Consider the following 20,693-nt stretch of genomic DNA (forward strand, 5'->3'; position numbering starts at 1 on the left):
AAAGCCAGCATCCCGGAGTTGCCTCTTCACTGTTGACGTTGAGACTGGTGTTTTGCAGGGTACTATTTAATGAAGCTGCCAGTTGAGGACTTGTGAGGTGTCTGTTTCTCAAACTAGACACTCCAATGTACTTGCACTCTTGCTCAGTTGTGCACCGGGGCCTCCCACTCTTTCTATTCTGGTTAGAGCCAGTTTCTAAGTTCTTTGTTTCTGGCCATTTTGAGCCTGTAATCAAACCCACAAATGCTGATGTTCCAAATACTCAATTAGTCTAAAGAAGGCCAGTTTTATTGCTTCTTGAATGAGGACAACAGTTTTCAGCTGTACTAACATAATTGCAAAGGGGTTTTCTAATGATCAACTAGCCTTTTAAAATTATGAACTTTGATTAGCTAGCACAATGTGCCATTGGAACGCAGGAGTGATGGTTGCTGATAGGCGTACAGAGGCCCACTATGTATATAATCCGTTAAAAAAATCTGTTTCCAGCTACAATAGTCATTTACAACATTAACAATGTCTACACTGTATTTCTGATCAATTTGATGTTTTAATGGACCCCAAACTTTTGTGTATATATATATATGTATTTTTTTTGTTAACTCTCAACCTAACTTGCGTTACATAACGTTACGAAGTGCTTATACGGAAGCCCAGTCTAAAACCCCAAAGAGCAAGCAATAAAGATGTAGCTGTGCTATAACGTTAGCATGGCTGCGGTGGCTGTGCTGTAACGTTAGCATGGCCGCGGTGGCTGTGCTGTAACGTTAGCAAGGCCGCGGTGGCTGTGCTATAACGTTAGCATGGCCGCGGTGGCTGTGCTGTAACGTTAGCAAGGCCGCGGTGGCTGTGCTGTAACGTTAGCAAGGCCGCGGTGGCTGTGCTGTAACGTTAGCATGGCCGCGGTGGCTGTGCTGTAACGTTAGCAAGGCCGCGGTGGCTGTGCTGTAACGTTAGCAAGGCCGCGGTGACTGTGCTGTAACGTTAGCAAGGCCGCGGTGACTGTGCTGTAACGTTAGCATGGCCGCGGTGACTGTGCTGTAACGTTAGCAAGGCCGCGGTGACTGTGCTGTAACGTTAGCATGGCCGCGGTGACTGTGCTGTAACGTTAGCATGGCCGCGGTGACTGTGCTGTAACGTTAGCAAGGCCGCGGTGACTGTGCTGTAACGTTAGCATGGCCGCGGTGACTGTGCTGTAACGTTAGCATGGCCGCGTTGACTTTGCTGTAACGTTAGCATGGCCGCGGTGGCTTTGCTGTAACGTTAGCATGGCCGCGGTGACTTTGCTGTAACGTTAGCATGGCCGCGGTGGCTGTGCTGTAACGTTAGCATGGCCGCGGTGGCTGTGCTGTAACGTTAGCATGGCCGCGGTGACTGTGCTGTAACGTTAGCATGGCCGCGGTGGCTGTGCTGTAACGTTAGCATGGCCGCGGTGGCTGTGCTGTAACGTTAGCATGGCCGCGGTGGCTGTGCTGTAACGTTAGCATGGCCGCGGTGGCTGTGCTGTAACGTTAGCATGGCCGCGGTGACTTTGCTGTAACGTTAGCATGGCCGCGGTGGCTTTGCTGTAACGTTAGCATGGCCGCGGTGACTTTGCTGTAACGTTAGCATGGCCGCGGTGGCTGTGCTGTAACGTTAGCATGGCCGCGGTGGCTGTGCTGTAACGTTAGCATGGCCGCGGTGGGTTATTTGTTCAAGGTTTTCTCTTTTTATGTTAATGATGATCTGCAGCTGTTAGTTTTGTTATTCATAACTGCATTGTGATTTGAATTTTGTGGAGATACATTTTTTACTTAACGTTAAGGAATGAATTTAGTTTACACGTTCACACCCATAACAGGAGCATCGATCCTACAGCTGTAAGATATTTATATACATAATCTATATGAACAGATCCACAGGCATAAGAGAGACTGTTGGCAGCTAGTTATGTAATTGTAATAAGCCATTCAATTGCGTCCGTGTATTGATTCAGTTCTTGTTTCAGGTGTCGACATGGATCGATGGGAAAGTGCGTGCACTGTGTGCCCCTAGAGGTAAGTGCTCTTTCCTCCATTCATTCAACAATTGACTGTTTTGCTTTAAATTTGTTTTACGTGTCAACTTTGTTGTGAATTTTTATTATTTTCTATCTTCCAGCCTTTTGACGAAGAGTACCTGAGTCATCTAGAGCCACCTGTCAAACACATGTCATTCCATGCCTACATCCGCAAGCTGACAGGAGGCGCTGATAAGTGAGTGGCACCAGACCTTCTGTAGCCTGCATCCAGATCTGTTTGTATTGTCTTGGCAACATGTTTGTCATGACAACGTCAAAAGAATATACACTCTGTCTGCTCTTCTCTAGCAGGAGGATTGGCCACATCCACAAGCTCTTTGTCTTTATTCAAGTCTTATTTTTCTCTACAGAGGGAAGTTTGTGGCCCTGGAGAACATCAGCTGTAAGATCAAGTCGGGCTGCGAGGGCCACCCTCCCTGGCCAGAGGGGATCTGCACCAAGTGCCAGCCAAGCGCCATCACCCTCAATAGACAAGTACACCCTATAACTCTCTCCACTTTACTGCCAAGGGTCCATCTCAATACTTCTCTTTACTGCCAAGGGTCCATTTCAATACGTCTCTTTACTGCCAAGGGTCCATCTCAATACTTCTCTTTACTGCCAAGGGTCCATCTCAATACTTCTCTTTACTGCCAAGGGTCCATCTCGGGAAGTCTAAAGCATTGTATCCCAAACTCGGTCCTGCCCCCCCCCCCCCCCCCCCCCCCCGGCGCATGTTATTTTTTTACATTTGTTTTGCACTACACAGCTGATTTTAAACTAACCAACTCATCGAGCTTTGATTATTTGAATGATCTGTGTAGTGCTAGGGCATAAAACAAAATCTGCACCTAGAGAGGGGGGTGGGGTAGGACTGAGTTTGGCACACCCTTTTCTAGAGTAGCTCCTTGTTTTTTTGGCTTCATTTAGACGTGGCTTCTCACAGGATGGGTGATAACAAGGAAATATGGTGGATTGGTGCTTTACAAGGCTTTGTTTTCACTTTTTCACCTGTCTACTTCTGTCACATCAGATTAGAAAAGGACACGAGGAGAGGAATTCACTGTAACCTATTGAAATGCACCTCGAGAGGTTTCTCAACCTCTACTCATTCCTTGTGGAGATGTTGATTTTAATAACCTGCCCTCATCCCTGCCGACAGAAATACAGACATATAGACAACATCATGTTTGAGAACCACACCATTGCAGACCGTTTCCTGGACTTCTGGAGGAAGACGGGCAGCCAGAGGATGGGATACCTGTACGGCAGGTACACGGAGCACAAAGACATCCCTCTGGCCATCAGAGCTGAGGTCGCTGCCATCTACGAACCCCCGCAGGTGAGTGTTCTGCGCTCTGAAGTCAGGCCAATGGTTTGTTAGTGATTTGTAAATGTAGTAAGATGAATTAGCCACAGGATGGCAGTAGGTTCACAAAGTGCTGCTGTTGCAGGAGCAGTATTTCTAACAGACTTAAGTAATCAGATCATTGTATCTATACTGAACAAAAATACAAAACGCAACATGTAACACTGTTGGTTCCATGTTTCATGAGCTGAAATAAAAGATTCCAGAAATGTTCCATACACACACAAAGCTTCATTGTCTCAAATGTTGTGCACAAATGTGTTTACATCCCTGTTTGTGAGCATTTCTCCTTTGCCAAGAGAATCCATCCACCTGACTGGTGTGGCATATCAAAAACCTGATTAAGCAGCATTATCATTACACAGGTGCACCTTGTGCTGGGTACAATAAAAGGCCACTAAAATGTGCAGTTTTGTCACACAACACAATGCCACAGATGTCTGAAGGTTTGGAGGAGTGTGCAATTGGCATGATTACTGCAGGAATGTCCACCAGAACTGTTGCCAGATAATTAAATTAATTTCTCTACCATAAGCCCCCTGCAACATTGTTTTAGAGAAAACGGCAGTTCGTCCAATCGACCTCACAACCGCTGACCATGTGTATGGCGTTGTGTGGGCGAGCGGTCAAAGTTGTGAACAGTGTGCCCCTATGGTGGGGTTATGACGAAGTTGCAATGAAAAAGCCATATCTCAGACTGGCCAATAAAAATAAAAGATTAAGATGGGCAAAAGTATAGACACTGGACAGAGGAACTCTGCCTAGAAGGCCAGCATCTAGGAGTCGTCTCTTCACTGTTGATGTTGAGACTGGTGTTTTGCGGGTACTATTTAATGAAGCTGCCGGTTGAGGACTTGTGAGGCGTCTGTTTCTCAAACTAGACACTCTAATGTACTTGTCCTCTTGCTCAGTTGTGCACCAGGGCCTCCCACCCCTCTTTTTATTCTGGTTAGAGCCAGTTTGCGCTGTTCTGTGAAGGGAGTAGTACACAGCGTTGTATGAGATCTTCAGTTTCTTGGCAATTTCTCGCATTGAATAGCCTTTTTAAGAAGAAAGGTCTTTGCTTCTGGCCATTTTGAGCCTGTAATCGAACCCACAATTGCTGATTCTCCAGGTACTTAACTAGTCTAAAGATTGCCAGTTGTATTGCTTCTTTAATCAGGACAACAGTTTTCAGTTGTGCTAACATAATTGCAAAAGGGTTTTCTAATGATCAGTTAGCTAATCCAAGTGTATATTTTTAAAAGTCTTAACACAACGTGACATTGGAACACAGGAGTGATGGTTGCTGATAATGGGCCTCTGTACTTCTATGTAGATATCCATTAAAAAAATCAGCCGTTTCCAGCTACAATAGTCATTTACAACATTAACAATGTCTACACTGTATTTCTGATCAATTTGATGTTATTTTAAATGGACAAAAATGTCCTTGTTTTTGAAAGAAAAGCTCATTTTTAATTGACCCCACACTTTTGAACGTGTGTGTTATATATATTCATTCATTCTTAGGCTATTGGAAACAACTTTAAGCTTGTACTTTTTTTTAGAAATGTTTATCCTAGATGTGTTTTATTTAGTTGGTTGAATTTGAGCTCTTGTGAATTCCTCTGTCCATCAGATCGCCACCCAGAACAGTATTGAGCTGGTAGAGGACCCTAAAGCTGCAGCCGTGGAGGAGATCGCAGCCAAACTGGGCCTGCGCAAGGTTAGACGACACCACTAGCAAAAACTATGGACTTTATTTCTTCCCATATCCTTTCCCTGATCCAGTTTTTGAAACTGCCTAGTACCCTCCATATCTCAAAATGATTGTGCTCTTCAATACGTGTCCAGCTGATTTAGTGCCACATTTGTATTTATCACAGCATTGGAGGGGTAGTATTCCATGTACAACCCTTCATCTGGGTCGTCTCCCCCGTCACTCACGGGGAACAGGTATAGAAGAACGTCTGGGTTGTACCCCCTTCACTCACGGGGAACAGGTATAGAAGAACGTCTGGGTTGTACCCCCTTCACTCACGGGGAACAGGTATAGAAGAACGTCTGGGTTGTACCCCCGTCACTCACGGGGAACAGATGTAGGAGAACATCGGTCGTACCCCCGTCACTCACGGGGAACAGGTGTAGGAGAACATCGGTCGTACCCCCGTCACTCAGAGGGAACAGGTGTAGGAGAACATCGGTCGTACCCCCTTCACTCAGGGGTAACAGGTATAGAAGAACGTCTGGGTTGTACCCCCGTCACTCAGGGGGAACAGGTATAGAAGAACGTCTGGGTTGTACCCCCGTCACTCAGGGGGAACAGGTGTAGGAGAACATCGGTCGTACCCCCTTCACTCATGGGGAACAGGTATAGAAGAACGTCTGGGTTGTACCCCCGTCACTCAGGGGGAACAGGTATAGAAGAACGTCTGGGTCGTACCCCCGTCACTCAGGGGGAACAGGTGTAGGACAACATCTGGGTCGTACCCCCTTCACTCACGGGGAACAGGTATAGAAGAACGTCTGGGTCGTACCCCCGTCACTCACGGGGAACAGGTATAGAAGAACGTCTGGGTTGTACCCCCGTCACTCAGGGGGAACAGGTGTAGGACAACATCTGGGTCGTACCCCCTGTCACTCAGGGGTAACAGGTGTAGGACAACATCTGGGTTGTACCCCCGTCACTCAGGGGGAACAGGTGTAGGACAACATCTGGGTCGTCTCCCCCGTCACTCAGGGGGACCAGGTGTAGGAGAACATCGGTCGTACCCCCGTCACTCAGGGGGAACAGGTGTAGGAGAACATCTGGGTCGTCTCCCCCGTCACTCAGGGGGAACAGGTGCAGGAGAACATCTGGGTCGTCTCCCCCGTCACTCAGGGGGAACAGGTATAGAAGAACGTCTGGGTTGTACCCCCGTCACTCAGGGGGAACAGGTGCAGGAGAACATCTGGGTCGTACCCCACCAGTCACTCAGGGGGAACAGGTGTAGGAGAACATCTGGGTCGTCTCCCCCGTCACTCAGGGGGACCAGGTGCAGGAGAACATCTGGGTCGTCTCACCCGTCACTCAGGGGGACCAGGTGCAGAAGAACATCTGGGTCGTCTCCCCCGTCACTCAGGGGGAACAGGTGTAGGAGAACATCTGGGTCGTCTCCCCCGTCACTCAGGGGGAATAGGTGTAGGAGAACATCTGGGTCGTCTCCCCCGTCACTCAGGGGGAACAGGTGCAGGAGAACATCTGGGTCGTACCCCACCAGTCATTCAGGGGGAACAGGTGCAGGAGAACATCTGGGTCGTCTCCCCCGTCAGTCAGGGGGACCAGGTGCAGGAGAACATCGGTCGTACCCCCGTCACTCAGGGGGAACAGGTGCAGGAGAACATCTGGGTCGTCTCCCCCGTCACTCAGGGGGAACAGGTGCAGGAGAACATCTGGGTCGTATTCCTAGTCACTCGGGGACCAGGTGCAGGAGAACATCTGGGTCGTCTCCCCCGTCACTCAGGGGGAACAGGTGTAGGAGAACAGCTTCTATCTCAAGGCCATCAGACTGCTAAACAGCTATCACCAACTCGGAGGCTGCTGTCTACATGGAGACCCAGTCACTGGCCACTTTAACAAATGGATCACTATTCACTTTAAACAATGACACTTTAATAATGTGTACATATCTTACATTACTCATATGTATTTACTGTATTTTATACCATCTATTGCGCCTTACCTATGCCACTCGGCCATCACTCATCAATATATTTATATGTACATATTCTCATTCACCCCTTCTATATTAGTGTGTATTAGGTAGTTGGGAAATTGTTAGATAACTTGTTAGATATTACTGCACTGTCGGAACCAGAAGCACAAGCATTTCGCTACACTGGCATTAACATATGCTAACCATGTCTGTGACAAATAAAATTTGATTTAAGGACAGCTACTGTCCAGTCTGACTGGCCCATCATTATAGACAACTGGGGCCATGAGGCACTAATCAATATGGGGCTTTCCCTAGATTCCTCAGTCTTTACAGGATAGTGGTTTTAAACAGCTTCCATATGCCCTCAGGCCATAGTGAATGTAATGTGTAGAAAGTTTACGCAACCATCATGGATTTTAAGAAAGAAACCCAATCGGTGTTCTTGCTGCTGTCCATACAGTGCATTCGGAATGTTTTCAGACCCTTTCCCTTTTTCATGTTATTTTATATATTTTGTTATTCTAAAAGGGATAAAACATTATTCCCTCATCAATCTACACACAATACCCCCATAATGACAAAGCGAAAACAGGTTTCTAGAAATGTTTGTTAATTTATTAAAAATGAAAAACCGTAATATCTTATTCACATAAGTATTCAGACCCTTTGCTATGAGATTCAAAATTGAGTTCCGGTGCATCCTGTTTCCATTGATCATCCTTGATGTTTCTACAACTTGATTGGATGCATGCCAGAGCAAAAACCAAGCCATGTGGTCCGTAGAGCTCCGAGACAGGATTGTGTCGACACGGATCTGGGGAAGGTTACCATAACATTTCTGCAGCATTGAAGTTCCGCAATAACACAGCTGCCTGGCCAAACTGAGCAATCGTGAGAGAAGGACCTTGGTCAGGGAGGTGACCAAGAACCCGATTGTCACTCTGACATAGCTCCGGAGTTTGTAGAGATGGGAGAACCTTCCAGAAGGTCAACCATCTCTGCAGCACTCCACCAATCAGGCCTTTATGGTAGTGGCCAGACAGAGGAAGGAAACCTGGCAACATCCCTACGGTGAAGCGTGGTGGTGGCAGCATCATGCTGTGGGCATGTTTTTCAGGGACTGGGAGACTAGTCAGGATCGAGGAAAAGATGAAGCGAGCAAAGTACAGAGATCCTTGATGAAAACCTGCTCCAGAGCAGGACCTCAGACTAGGGCGAAGGTTCACCTTCCACCAACAGGACAACGACACTAAGCACACAGCTAAGACAATGCAGGAGTAGCCTTGGACAAGTCTCTGAATGTCCTTGAGTGGCCCAGCCAGAGCCCGGACTTCAACCCGATCGAACATCTCTGGAGAGACGCTCCCCATCCAACCCGACAGAGCTTGAGAGGATCTGCAAAGAATGGGAGAAACTCCCCGAGTACAGGCGTGCCAAGCTTTTAGTGACATCCCCAAGAATACTCGAGGCTGTACTTACCAAAAGTTCTTCAACAAAGTACCGAGTAAAGGGTCTGAATACTTATGTAAATGTAATATTTCTGTTTTGTATTTTATATGTCGTTATGGAGTGTTGTCTGTAGATTGAGGGGGGGGGGCGGGACAATTTTTTAAATCAAGTTTAAAATAGTGCTGTAACAAAATGGGGGTAAAGTCAAGGGGTCTAAATACTTCCTGAATGCACTATGTTACTATAGCTGTCCACACCAGAGAGTTACGTTATGAATGTAGGTTACTCGACAAAAGTATAATATATATTCTTAGTCCAACAATGTGGAGTTTGATGAGCTGTGGTGAGCTTGACTTTGCTGACCATAGTTTTCCCTATGTGCTCTCTACTGAAGGTGGGGTGGATCTTCACTGACCTTCTCTCTGAGGACACCAGGATAGGCACGGTCAAATACACCAGGAACAAGGACTCGTACTTCCTAAGTGCGGAGGAGTGCATCACGGCTGGACACTTCCAGAACCAACAGTGTAACCCCTGCAGACTCTCACCCGACGGACACTTTGGGTCCAAGTTTATCACTGTGGTGGCCACAGGTACACGGACCTAACAAGGCCATCTTATGACTTCTACAACAGAATCCTACCAGACCAGAAGCAGGTGTAGATGTGTCCTAGTTGTCTGACTCACTCTAAAGCACTAGGTACAGTTGAAGTTGGAAGTTTACATACACTTAGGTCATTAAAACTCGTTTTTCAACCACTCCACACATTTTTTTGTTAACAAACTATATTTTTGGCAAGTCGGTTAGGACATCTACTTTGTGGATAACACAAGTCATTTTTCCAACAATTGTTTATAGACAGTGAATTATTAGTGAAGTAAGCTATCACAATTCCAGTGGGTTAGAAGTTTACATACACAAAGTTGACTGTGCCTTTAAAACAGCTTGGAAAATTCCAGAAAATTATGTCATAGCTTTAGGAGCTTCTGATAGGCTAACTGACATAATTTGAGTCAACTGGAGGTATACCTGTGGATGTATTTCAAGGCCTACCTTCGAACTCAGTGCCTCTTTGCTTGACATCATGGGGAAAAATAAATAAAATCAGCCAAGACCTCAGGAAAAAAATGTGCAGACCTCCACAAGTCTGGTTCATCCTTGGGGAGCAATTTCCAAATGCCTGAAGGTACCACGTTCATCTGTACAAACAATAGTATGCACGTATAAACACCATGGGACCATGCAGCCATCATACTGCTCAGGAAGGAGACGCGTTCTGTCTCCTAGAGATGAACGTACTTTGGGGCGAAAAGTGCAAATAAATCCCAGAACAACAGCAAAGGACCTTGTGAAGATGCTGGAGGAAATGTGTACAAAAGTATCTATATCCACAGTGAAACGAGTCCTATATCAACATAACCTGAAAGGCCGCTCAGCAAGGAAGAAGCCATTATCCAAATCGCCATTAAAAAACCCAGACTACCGATTGCAACTGCACATGGGGACAAAGATTGTACTTTTTGGGGAAATGTCCTTTGGTCTGATGAAACAAAAATGGAACTGTTTGGCCATAATGACCATCGTTATGTTTGGAGGAAAAAGGGGGATGCAAGCTGAAGAACACCATCCCAATCGTGAAGCACGGGGGTGGCAGCATCATGTTGTGGTGGTGCTTTGCTGTAGGAGGGAGTGGTGCACTTCACAGAATAGATGGCATCATGAGGAAAGAAGTGTGGCTATATTGAAGCAACATTACATTTAACATTTAAGTCATTTAGCAGATGCTCTTATCCAGAGCGACTTACATTTTTTACCTTTATTAAACTAGGCAAGTCAGTTAAGAACAAACTCTTATTTTCAATGACGGCCTAGGAACAGTGGGTTAACTGCCTTGTTCAGGGGCAGAACGACAGATTTGTACCTTGTCAGCTCGGGATTTGAACTTGCAACCTTTCGGTTACTAGCCCAACGCTCTAACCACTAGGCTACCCTGCCGCAACATGTCAAGACATCAGTCAGGAAGTTAAAGCTTGCTCGCAAATGGGTCTTCCAAATGGACAATAACCCCAAGCATACTTCCAAAGTTGTGGAAAATGGCTTAAGAACAACAGAGTCAAGGTATTGGAGTGGCCATCACAAAGCCCTGACCTCAATCATATAGAAAATGTGTCGGCAGAACTGAAAAAGCGTGCGCGAGCAAGGAGGCCTACAAATCTGACTCCGTTACACCAGCTCTGTCAGGAGGAATGGGCCAAAATTCACCCAAATTATTGTGGGAAGCTTGTGGAAGGCTACCTGAAACGTTTGACCCAAGTTAAACAATTTAAAGGGCAATGCTACCAAATACTAATTGAGTGTATGTAAACTTCTGACCCACTGGGAATGTGATGAAAGCTGAAATAACTAACTCTCTCTACTATTATTCTGACATTTCACCTTCTTAAAATAAAGTGGTGACCCTAACTGACCTAAGACGGTGAATTTTTACTTGGATTAAATGTCAGGAATTGTGAAACGGAGTTTAAATGTATTTGGCTAAGGTGTATGTGAACTTCTGACTTCAACTGTACATGGTGGACTTTGCATTGAGGATAGTAAAGCAGCATGTTGTTACAATACTTTACATTTTTTTACTTTTTGTATTTAACTAGGCAAGTCAGTTAAGAACAAATTCTTATTCTACAATGACGGCCTACCCCGCCAACCCTAACCCAGACGATGCTGGGCCAGTTGTGCGCCACCCTATGGGACTTGAACCTCTTTAGTGACGAGTGTTTGCACCGACCGACTCCATTTTGTTAATGTATACGAGTAATAAGAACAAACCTCTAGCCTGCATTCTCCTAATGGCTCACTTCAAGTTTGGGATGTGAACTTGGGTGTGAATGAAATGTTGTCCCATGGACTAATGAGATGTGTAAAGTTCAGCGCAACCATGGCTGTGATTCTATGAATATAACGTGGCTATCCTGGGCCTGCACTATTGTATAACGGATCAATCATGCTTACATGATGATGATGATGATGACTTCCTGTCTTGTGATATTCCAGATGTTCTGTGAGGGTGACTGTGTGCCTCACTCCCTCTCCCTGCAGGTGGTCCTGATAACCAGGTGCACTTTGAGGGTTACCAGGTGTCTAACCAGTGCATGGCCCTGGTCAGAGATGAGTGTCTACTGCCCTGCCGAGACGCCCCTGAGCTGGGCTACGCTAAAGAGTCCAGCACGGAGCAGTACGTACCAGATGTCTTCTACAAGGTACAGTTACTTGGTAAACACGGGAGCTGGGGGAAGTCTGCAGCTCTCGTACAGCATTCTGAGACACATTAAACTCACAAGGAGACGGTCACTAAAATCTCTCACCACTCAGTCATTTTACTGCTCCTCATGTTTCTTTTTTAGGCTAAAATGGCAGGAACAAATGTTGATTTTTAAAATGTCATCCAGTAGATTGAGTTAGCCTAAAGGGAACTCTGTGTGAATAAATGGTGCTAGCTTGGACCTGAGGTAAACCTAATTGGATTACTGCTTTATAGAACTAACGACACGGTGACATCACAGTGCAGCAGTCTGTGCATGTGACAAGACATCTTTCCAAGAATATGTGAATGACAGAATGAATGCAACCCAAAGTTCTTAATCTCTCTGTCTAGATCAGGGGTGGGCATCTCCAGTCCTCGAGGGCCTGATTCGTGTCACACTTTCCCCCCATCCCTAGCAAACACAGCTGATTTTAAACTAATTGCATTCTAAACTGAAGATCATGATTTGGTGATTATTGGAGTCAGGTGTGTTAGCTGGAGCTGGGGCAGACCTGTGGCACCAATCAGGCCCTCGAGGACTGGAATTGCCAACCCCTGGTCTAGGGCATAAGCACCTCCCTCATCCTCTCTGCCTACGGCATAAGCACCTCTCTCATCCGCTCTCTGCCTAGGGCATAAGCACCTCTCTCATCCGCTCTCTGCCTAGGGCATAAGCACCTCCCTCATCCTCTCTGCCTACGGCATAAGCACCTCTCTCATCCGCTCTCTGCCTAGGGCATAAGCACCTCTCTCATCCGCTCTCTGCCTAGGGCATAAGCACCTCTCTCATCCGCTCTCTGCCTAGGGCATAAGCACCTCTCTCATCCGCTCTCTGCCTAGGGCATAAGCACCTCTCATCCGCTCTCTGCCTAGGGCATAAGCACCTCTCTCATCCGCTCTCTGCCTAGGGCATAAGCACCTCTCTCATCCGCTCTCTGCCTAGGGCATAAGCACCTCTCTCATCCGCTCTCTGCCTAGGGCATAAGCACCTCTCTCATCCGCTCTCTGCCTAGGGCATAAGCACCTCTCTCATCCGCTCTCTGCCTACGGCATAAGCACCTCTCTCATCCGCTCTCTGCCTACGGCATAAGCACCTCTCTCATCCGCTCTCTGCCTACGGCATAAGCACCTCTCTCATCCGCTCTCTGCCTACGGCATAAGCACCTCTCTCATCCGCTCTCTGCCTAGGGCATAAGCACCTCTCTCATCCGCTCTCTGCCTACGGCATAAGCACCTCTCTCATCCGCTCTCTGCCTAGGGCATAAGCACCTCTCTCATCCGCTCTCTGCCTAGGGCATAAGCACCTCTCTCATCCTGTATGTGAATCCATGATAACAATGACGGCGAAATCTGATTATCTGGAGGGACAATGAAGGCGGAACAACATGGTTGTGGATGGAATTGCAGGAACTCAACATGAGACCTGAATGAAGTTTGAGGACAAAGTGAGGGAAATGATCTCTGAGAAATTGAAGATAGATCACAGGAAGATTTGAGGTGGAGCAGGTGACAGGCCCAGGCCAATAGTAGGTAAAGTTCCTGAGGTTCAAGGACAAGGTAGCTGTTCTGGAAAGCGTCAAGAACTTGAGAGGAATGTGCATCAACGAGGACTATCCTGAAAATGTGCGCCAGAAGAGAAAATAACTTCTCTCGGCCATGAAAGTTGCCAGATCGCGTGGGGACATTGCTTACATCTGCTATGTCCGCCTCATTGTCCACCCTCGGCCTTGAGGCCGAAACGTAAAGCTTAATAAAGAGCAGTGTGCTATTTTATTTGTATTTTTTTCACACTCCCTCCCAAAAGCCAGGAAAGGATGGGAGCCAAACCTATGGGTTTGTAGCTTCAACCGCGCACCAACTGATTTATTGGACTGCTGATTATTATTTTTTTCCCTCTTGCTTTGTTTGTTCTTTTCCATATTCTGTCTGAGGCTACCCAGGAAAGGGCTGAAAACAGCCCATATTAATATATGTAGCCTTAGAAATAAGGTTCATGAAATCAATTACTTCAGATAACAACAATAATATATTAAACTTTTGAGACATACTTCGATCATTCCTTTTGATACAGCAGTAGCAATACCAGGATATAACATATTTAAAAGAGACAGGAATACTTATGGGGGAGGTGTTGCTATATATCCCAAACTAAAATATAGATGCAACAATTTCAATGATTTTTACTGAGTTACAGTTCATATAAGGAAATCAGTCAATTGAAATAAATGCATTATGCCCTAATCTATGGATTTCACATGACTGGGCAGGGGAGCAGCCATGGGTGGGCCTGGGAGGGCTTAGGCCCACCCACTGGTGAGCAAGGCCCAGCCGATCAGAATGAGTTTTAACCCACAAAAGGGCTTTATTACAGACAGAAATACTTCTCAATTCCATCTGCTGCTGGGTGGATGGTCTTAGACGATCCCGCAGGTGAAAAAGCCGGATGTGGAGGTCCTGGGCTGGCGTAGTTACACGTGGTCTGCATTTGAGGCTGGTTGGACGTGCTGACATTTACTAAAATGACGGAGGCAGCTTATGGTAGAGAAATGGGTTAAATTCTCTGACAACAGTTCTGGTAGACATTCCTGCAATCAGCATGCCAATTGTACGCTCCCTCAACTTGAGGCAACTGTGGCATTGTGTCATGTGAGACAACTGCACATTTTAGTGGCCTTTTATTGGCCCCAGGACAAAGTGCACCTGTGTAATGATACTACTGTTTAATCAGCTTCTTGATATGCCACACCTGTCAGGTGGATGGAGAAATGCTCACTAACAGGGATGGAACCAAATTTGCGCGAAATAAGCTTTTGGTGCGTATGGGACATTTCTTGGTCCCTTTTTATTTCAGCTCATGAAACATGGGACTAACACTTAACATGTTGCATTTTATATTTTTGTTCAGTATATATTCAGAGCCAAATCCCAGTAATGCTTAGAGAAGATCTTATGTCAAGTGTTATTGAAGTGTTGTGGTTGCAGGTACATTCGGCACATCTAAAGCCTTTTCTTTTGGGGTGTTGCTATAGGCCAAGTACTAACAGTCAGTATCTAAATAATATGTGTGAAATGCTTGATAGTGTATGTGATGTAAACAGAGAGGTATATTTTCTTGGGAACCAGAATATTGATTCATCAAACTGTCTGCTCAAGAGGAAGAAGATTATTTTTGTACCTATTAGATGCAGTGATCTATCTAGGAGAGCCAATGTTCCAAAGGCTTGGCCTAAAATGGTATGTAAGAGATCACAGATTCTGCTGTGACTCTTATGTGTGTTAGTCTGATGTGATTCATAAGCAGTTTCCAGACGCTGCACTTGACGAATTTGCTTCTTCTAATTATTGATAAACATTCACCTGTTAAAACTTCTTATGGCTGCATCCCGCTACCGGGATCGATATGACAACAGCCAGTGAAAGTGCAGGGCGCCAAATTCAAACAGAAATCTCATAATTAAAATTCCTCAAACATACACGTCTTATATCATTTTAAAGGTAATCTTGTTGTTAATCCGACCAAAGTGTCCGATTTGAAATATGCTTTTCAGTGAAAGCACTACAAACGATTATGTTAGGTCACCACCAAACCACAATAAGCACAGCCATTTTTCCAGCGAAATATAGCAGTCACAAAATGCAGAAATAGAGAAAATTGTTAACTAACCTTTGATTATCTTCATCAGACAACACTCATAGGACTTCATGTTACACAATACATGCATGTTTTGTTTGATAAAGTTCATATTTATAACAAAAAATCTGAGTTTACATTGGCGCGTTACATTCACTAGTTCCAAAAACATCAAGTGATTTTGCATAGCCACATCGTTTCAACAGAAATACTCATCATGAATGTAGATGGTAATACAAGTTATACACATGGAATTATAGATATACCTCTCCTTAATGCAACCGCTGTGTCAGATTTTTAAAAAACGTTACGGAAGCAACCCATGCAATAATCTGAGACGAAGCTCAGAAATATAATAAAATTAGCTGCCGTTTTGGAGTCAACAGAAACCAGAAAATACATGATAAATGTTTCCTTACCTTTAAAGAACTTCATCAGAATGCAGTCCTAGGAATCCCAGGTCCACAATAAATGCTTGATTTGTTCGATAATGTCCATTATTTATGTCCAATTAGCTACTTTGGTTAGCGCGTTTGGTAAACAATTCCAAAGGCACAAAGCACGTCCACTATAACGTGACGAAATGTCCAAAAGTACCGTAACAGTCAGTAGAAACATGTCAAACGATGTACTAAATCAATCTTTAGAATGTTGTTAACATACATCTTGAATAACGTTCCAACCGGAGAATTAGATTGACTTCAGATGAGAGGTGGAACGGAGGTCCTCATGTGAACGCGCATGGTGAAAGCATGGTCAGCTCGTGGCAGTAGTGACTAATTCCTGTCTCCTTCGGCCCCCCTTCACATTAGAGTCATCAGACACAGTTCTATTGACTGTTGACATCTAGTGGAAGCCGTAGGAAGTGAATACTCATCAATATCTCGCTGTAATTTCATGCCATATGAGTTCTGTTATACTCACAGACATAATTCAAACAGTTTTAGAAACTCTTTAAAAAACTGTAGGATTTTTGTTGTTATTGACCAAATACAATGCTATTTCTCTGTAAACAAATTGACAACAGACTTTCAGCATGCTTATAGAGAAGGGCACTCAACATGTACTGCACTGACACAAATGACTGATTTGGTTGAAATAAATTGATATTTAGAAGGTTGTGGGAGCTGTACTGTTAGATTTCGATATTATTGACCTTCGATATTATTGACCATAACCTGTTGAAAACGTATATTTTATGGCTTTTCAACCAATGGCATATTTTGGCTTCAGATCTATCGATCGAATATAACTTTTCTTTAATGGAAGCTTCTCTAATGTCAAACATGTAGGGTGTGGTGTACCGCACGGCAGCTCTCTTGGCCCTCTACTCTTTACTACTTTTATCAATGACCTGCCACTGGTATTAAACAAACCCTGGTTGTCCACGTATGCTGATTCAACCATATACGTGTCAGCAACCACAGATAATGAAGTCACTGAAACCCTTAACAAAGGAGTTGCAGTCAGTTTTGGAATGGTTGGCCAGTAATAAACTGGTCCTGAACATCTCTAAAACTAAGAGTATTGTATTAGGGTACAAATCATTCCCTAAGTTCTAGACCTCAGCTGAATCTGGTAATGAATGTTGTGGCTGTTGAACAAGTTGTGGGGACTAAATTACTTGGCTTTACCTTAGATTGTAAACTGTCATGGTCAAAACATATACAGTACCAGTCAAGTTTGTACACACCTACTCATTCAAGGGTTTTTATTTTCACTATTTTCTACATTGTAAGATAATTGTGATGACATCAAAACTATGAAATAACACATGGAATCATGTAGTAACCAAAAAAAGGGTTAACCAATCAAAATATGTTGAGTTTCTTCAGAGTAAGCCACCCTATGCCTTGACAGTTTTCACACTCTTGGCATTCTCTCAACCAGCTTCATGAGGAATGCTTTTCCAACAGTCTTGATGTAGTTCTCACATGCTGAGCGCTTGTTGGCTGTTTTTCCTTCAAGCTGCGGTCCAACTCATCCCAAACCATCTCAATTGGGTTGAGGTTGAGTGATCGTGGAGGCCACGTCATCTGATGCAGCACTCCATCACTCTCTTTGGTCAAATAGCCCTTACACAGCCTGGGGTTGTGTTGGGGCATTGTCCTGTTGAAAAACAAATGATTGTCCCTCTAAGCGCAAACCAGATAGGATGGCGTATTGCTGCAGAATGCTGTGGTAGACATGCTGGTTAAGTGTGCCTTGAATTCTAAATAAATCACAGACAGTGTCACCAACAAAGCACCCACACACACACCATCACACCACCTCCATGCTTCACGGTGGGAACCACAGATCGTCCTTTCACCTACTCTGCATCTCACATAGACACGGCGGTTGGAACCAAAAATCTCAAATTTGGACATCAGACCAAAGGACAGATTTCCACCGGTCTAATGTCCATTGCTTGTGTTTCTTGGCCCAAGCAAGTCTCTTCTTATTATTGGTGTCCTTTAGTAGTGATTTCTTTGCAGAAATTTGACCATGACGGCCTGATTAACACAGTCTCCTCTGAACAGTTGATGTGTCTCTTACTTGAACTCTGAAGGATTTATTTAGGCTGCAATCTGAGGTGCAGTTAACTCTGCTGTAGAGGACAAGTTCATTAGAGGTAACTTTGGGTCTTCCTTTCCTGTGGCGGTCTTCATGAGAGCCAGCTTCATCATTGCGCTTGATGGTTTTTGCAACTGCACTTAATATAAAGTTCTTGAAATATTCTGTATTGACTGACCTTTATGTCTTAAAGTACTGTAATTGCTGGACTATTAAGCGCACCTGAATATAAGCCGCACCCACTGAATTTTTTATTTTTTATTTTTTTGTACATAAATAAGCCGCACGTGTCTATAAGCCGCAGGTGCCTACCGGTACATTGAAACAAATGAACTTTACACAGCCTTTAAACGAAACACGGCTTGTAACAAAAATAAATAGGCTTTAACGAAACACGGCTTGTAACAAAAATAAATAGGCTTTAACGAAACAGGCTTGTAACATATTTTTTTTTTTTTTAAATAGCAGTAAACAATAGCCTACCAAGAAAATCCTTGGTCACTATCTTCCTCCTGTGCACTGAAACCACTGAAGTCATCTCCTTTGGTGTCGGAGTTGAATAGCCTCAGAATTGCTTCATCCGATGTTGGATCGTTTTCATTGCGCTCTCCTCACTTTCTTCCGGAGGCAAACTCATCCAAGCTCATTTTCTAGTTCGGGCCATCTGCTTTTCTTTCCTCTGAAAACTTTTGTTGTCTTTTTGCACTAAGTCAGTTTCTCACGCTGCTGTTTCCAACGTCTTATCATCGACTCATTAAGGCTCCCGTGCAGCAGCACTATTTCCTTTTCCAACAGCCAGATCGATCGCCTTCAAATTGAAAGCTGCATCATATGCATTTCTCCGTGTCTTTGCCATGATGAGGGTGACAAAATGACTACCGTAATCAGAATGATGGAAAGTTTGAGCGCGCTCGATTTACGTCACATTATGTGACGGTGCTCAGTTTTTTGGCGGCATGAATTTGTGAAAGCGGGAAAAATCCATAAATTAGCCGCGTCATTGTATAAAGCGCAAGGTTCATAGCGTGGGAAAAAAGTAGCGGCTTATAGTCCGGAAATTACGGTAATGATGGACTGTCGTTTCTGTTTGCTTATTTGAGCTGTTTTTGCCTTAATATGGACATTTACCAAATAGGGTCATCTTCTGTACACCACCCCTACCTTGTCACAAGACAACTGATTGTCTCAAATGCATTAAGAAGGAAAAAAATTCCACTAATTAACTTTGAACAATGCACACCTGTTAATCGAAATGCATTCCAGGTGAAGCTGGTTGAGAGAAGGCTAAGAGTGTGCAAAGCTGTCATCAAGGCAAAGGGTGACAACTTTGAAGAATCTCAAACAAATCAACATCTATTTTATATTTAACACTTTTTTTGGTGACTACCTGATTCCATATGCGTTATTTCATAGTTTTGATGTCGTCACTATTATTCTACAATGTAGAAAATATTAAAAATAAACCCTGGAATGAGGCGCTGTGTCCAAACTTTTGACTGGTACTGTAGATTCAATAGTTGTAAAGATGGGGAGAGGTCTGTCCATGATAAAGAGATGCTCTGTTTTTTTGACACCACACTTCAAAAAGCAAGTCCTGCAGGTTCTAGTTTTGTCTTACCAGTCGTGTGGTCAAGTGGTGCAGGGAAAGATCTAGTTAAGCTGCAGCTGCCCAGAACAGAGCGGCACATCTTGCTCTTCATTGTAATCAGAAGGCTAATTGAAATACTATGCATTCCAGTCTCTCTTGGTTAAGTGTTGAGAGACTGACTGTATCACTTATTTTTATGAGAAACAATGTGTTAAATTCCAAAATGGTTTGCGTTGTCAATTTACACACAGTTCTGACACGCACACACTTACCCCACCAGACATGCCACCAGGGGTCTTTTCAGTGTCCTCATCCAAAACAAATTCAAGGACGCAGTAGGTATTATATAGAGCCATGGAACTCTCTTTCGTCTCCTATTGCTCAAATGAACAGCAAACCTGGTTTCAAAAAACACCAAGCAACGCCTCGCAGCACAACGTCTCTCCCCTATTTGACCTAGATATATTGTGTATGTATTGATGTGCCATTGTATGTAGTTCTGTCCTTGTCTATTAATGTTCTGTATTATGTCATGTTTCATGTACTGTGTGGACCACAGAAACAGCTAATGGAGATCCTAATAAAATGCCAAATAACTATTGAACAGTTACAGCTGTCCTATTTCTCTCCATTGATTGTCATTTTTCTTCATCCCCCCCCCTCAACAGGACAAAGATAAATTTGGCAATGACATCACATATTTAGCCCGACCCCTTCCTGTGGAGTACCTTATCATAGATGTAAGTATGAAAGAATGTGGGTGTGTACATTGCTGTTTTTTTATGCAGGTTAAAGAAGGGAATCAACCAATGACATGAGGAGTGGTAGGGCAGGTTTTAAAGTTTAGGATACATAGCAAGGCCAGTCAACTGAAATACGCTTCTGTCCATTTAATATTAGTTCATTTACATTCTCCATCTAACTAGCAAGTGTTTCACATTTTCTAGTTGCTATGTGTGTTTTACGAACAACTATATTGTTCAACTGAAACTTTGACCGACGCTGTAAAGATGTCCTGCTCCTTCCACAACAATGTTGTAAAATATGGGCAGCTCCACGCCATACAGAAAGATCCACATC

At 44.3% G+C, this 20,693-nt stretch overlaps 1 protein-coding gene across 1 annotated transcript in view; it reads left to right on the forward strand.

Moving 5' to 3' along the window:
• Positions 1 to 20,693, forward strand: part of LOC129828629 (nuclear protein localization protein 4 homolog) — a 37,772-nt gene that overhangs the window by 7,382 nt on the left and 9,697 nt on the right. The window contains exons 5-12 of the mRNA XM_055889714.1: positions 1,988 to 2,036; positions 2,140 to 2,234; positions 2,410 to 2,533; positions 3,201 to 3,380; positions 5,029 to 5,115; positions 8,931 to 9,129; positions 11,634 to 11,794; positions 20,282 to 20,353. Coding sequence (XP_055745689.1) covers positions 1,988 to 2,036; positions 2,140 to 2,234; positions 2,410 to 2,533; positions 3,201 to 3,380; positions 5,029 to 5,115; positions 8,931 to 9,129; positions 11,634 to 11,794; positions 20,282 to 20,353 — 967 coding nt within the window. The remainder of the gene's footprint in view (positions 1 to 1,987; positions 2,037 to 2,139; positions 2,235 to 2,409; positions 2,534 to 3,200; positions 3,381 to 5,028; positions 5,116 to 8,930; positions 9,130 to 11,633; positions 11,795 to 20,281; positions 20,354 to 20,693) is intronic.

Source organism: Salvelinus fontinalis, chromosome 30, assembly GCF_029448725.1.
Source record: "Salvelinus fontinalis isolate EN_2023a chromosome 30, ASM2944872v1, whole genome shotgun sequence".
Classification (NCBI taxonomy): Eukaryota; Metazoa; Chordata; class Actinopteri; order Salmoniformes; family Salmonidae; genus Salvelinus; species Salvelinus fontinalis.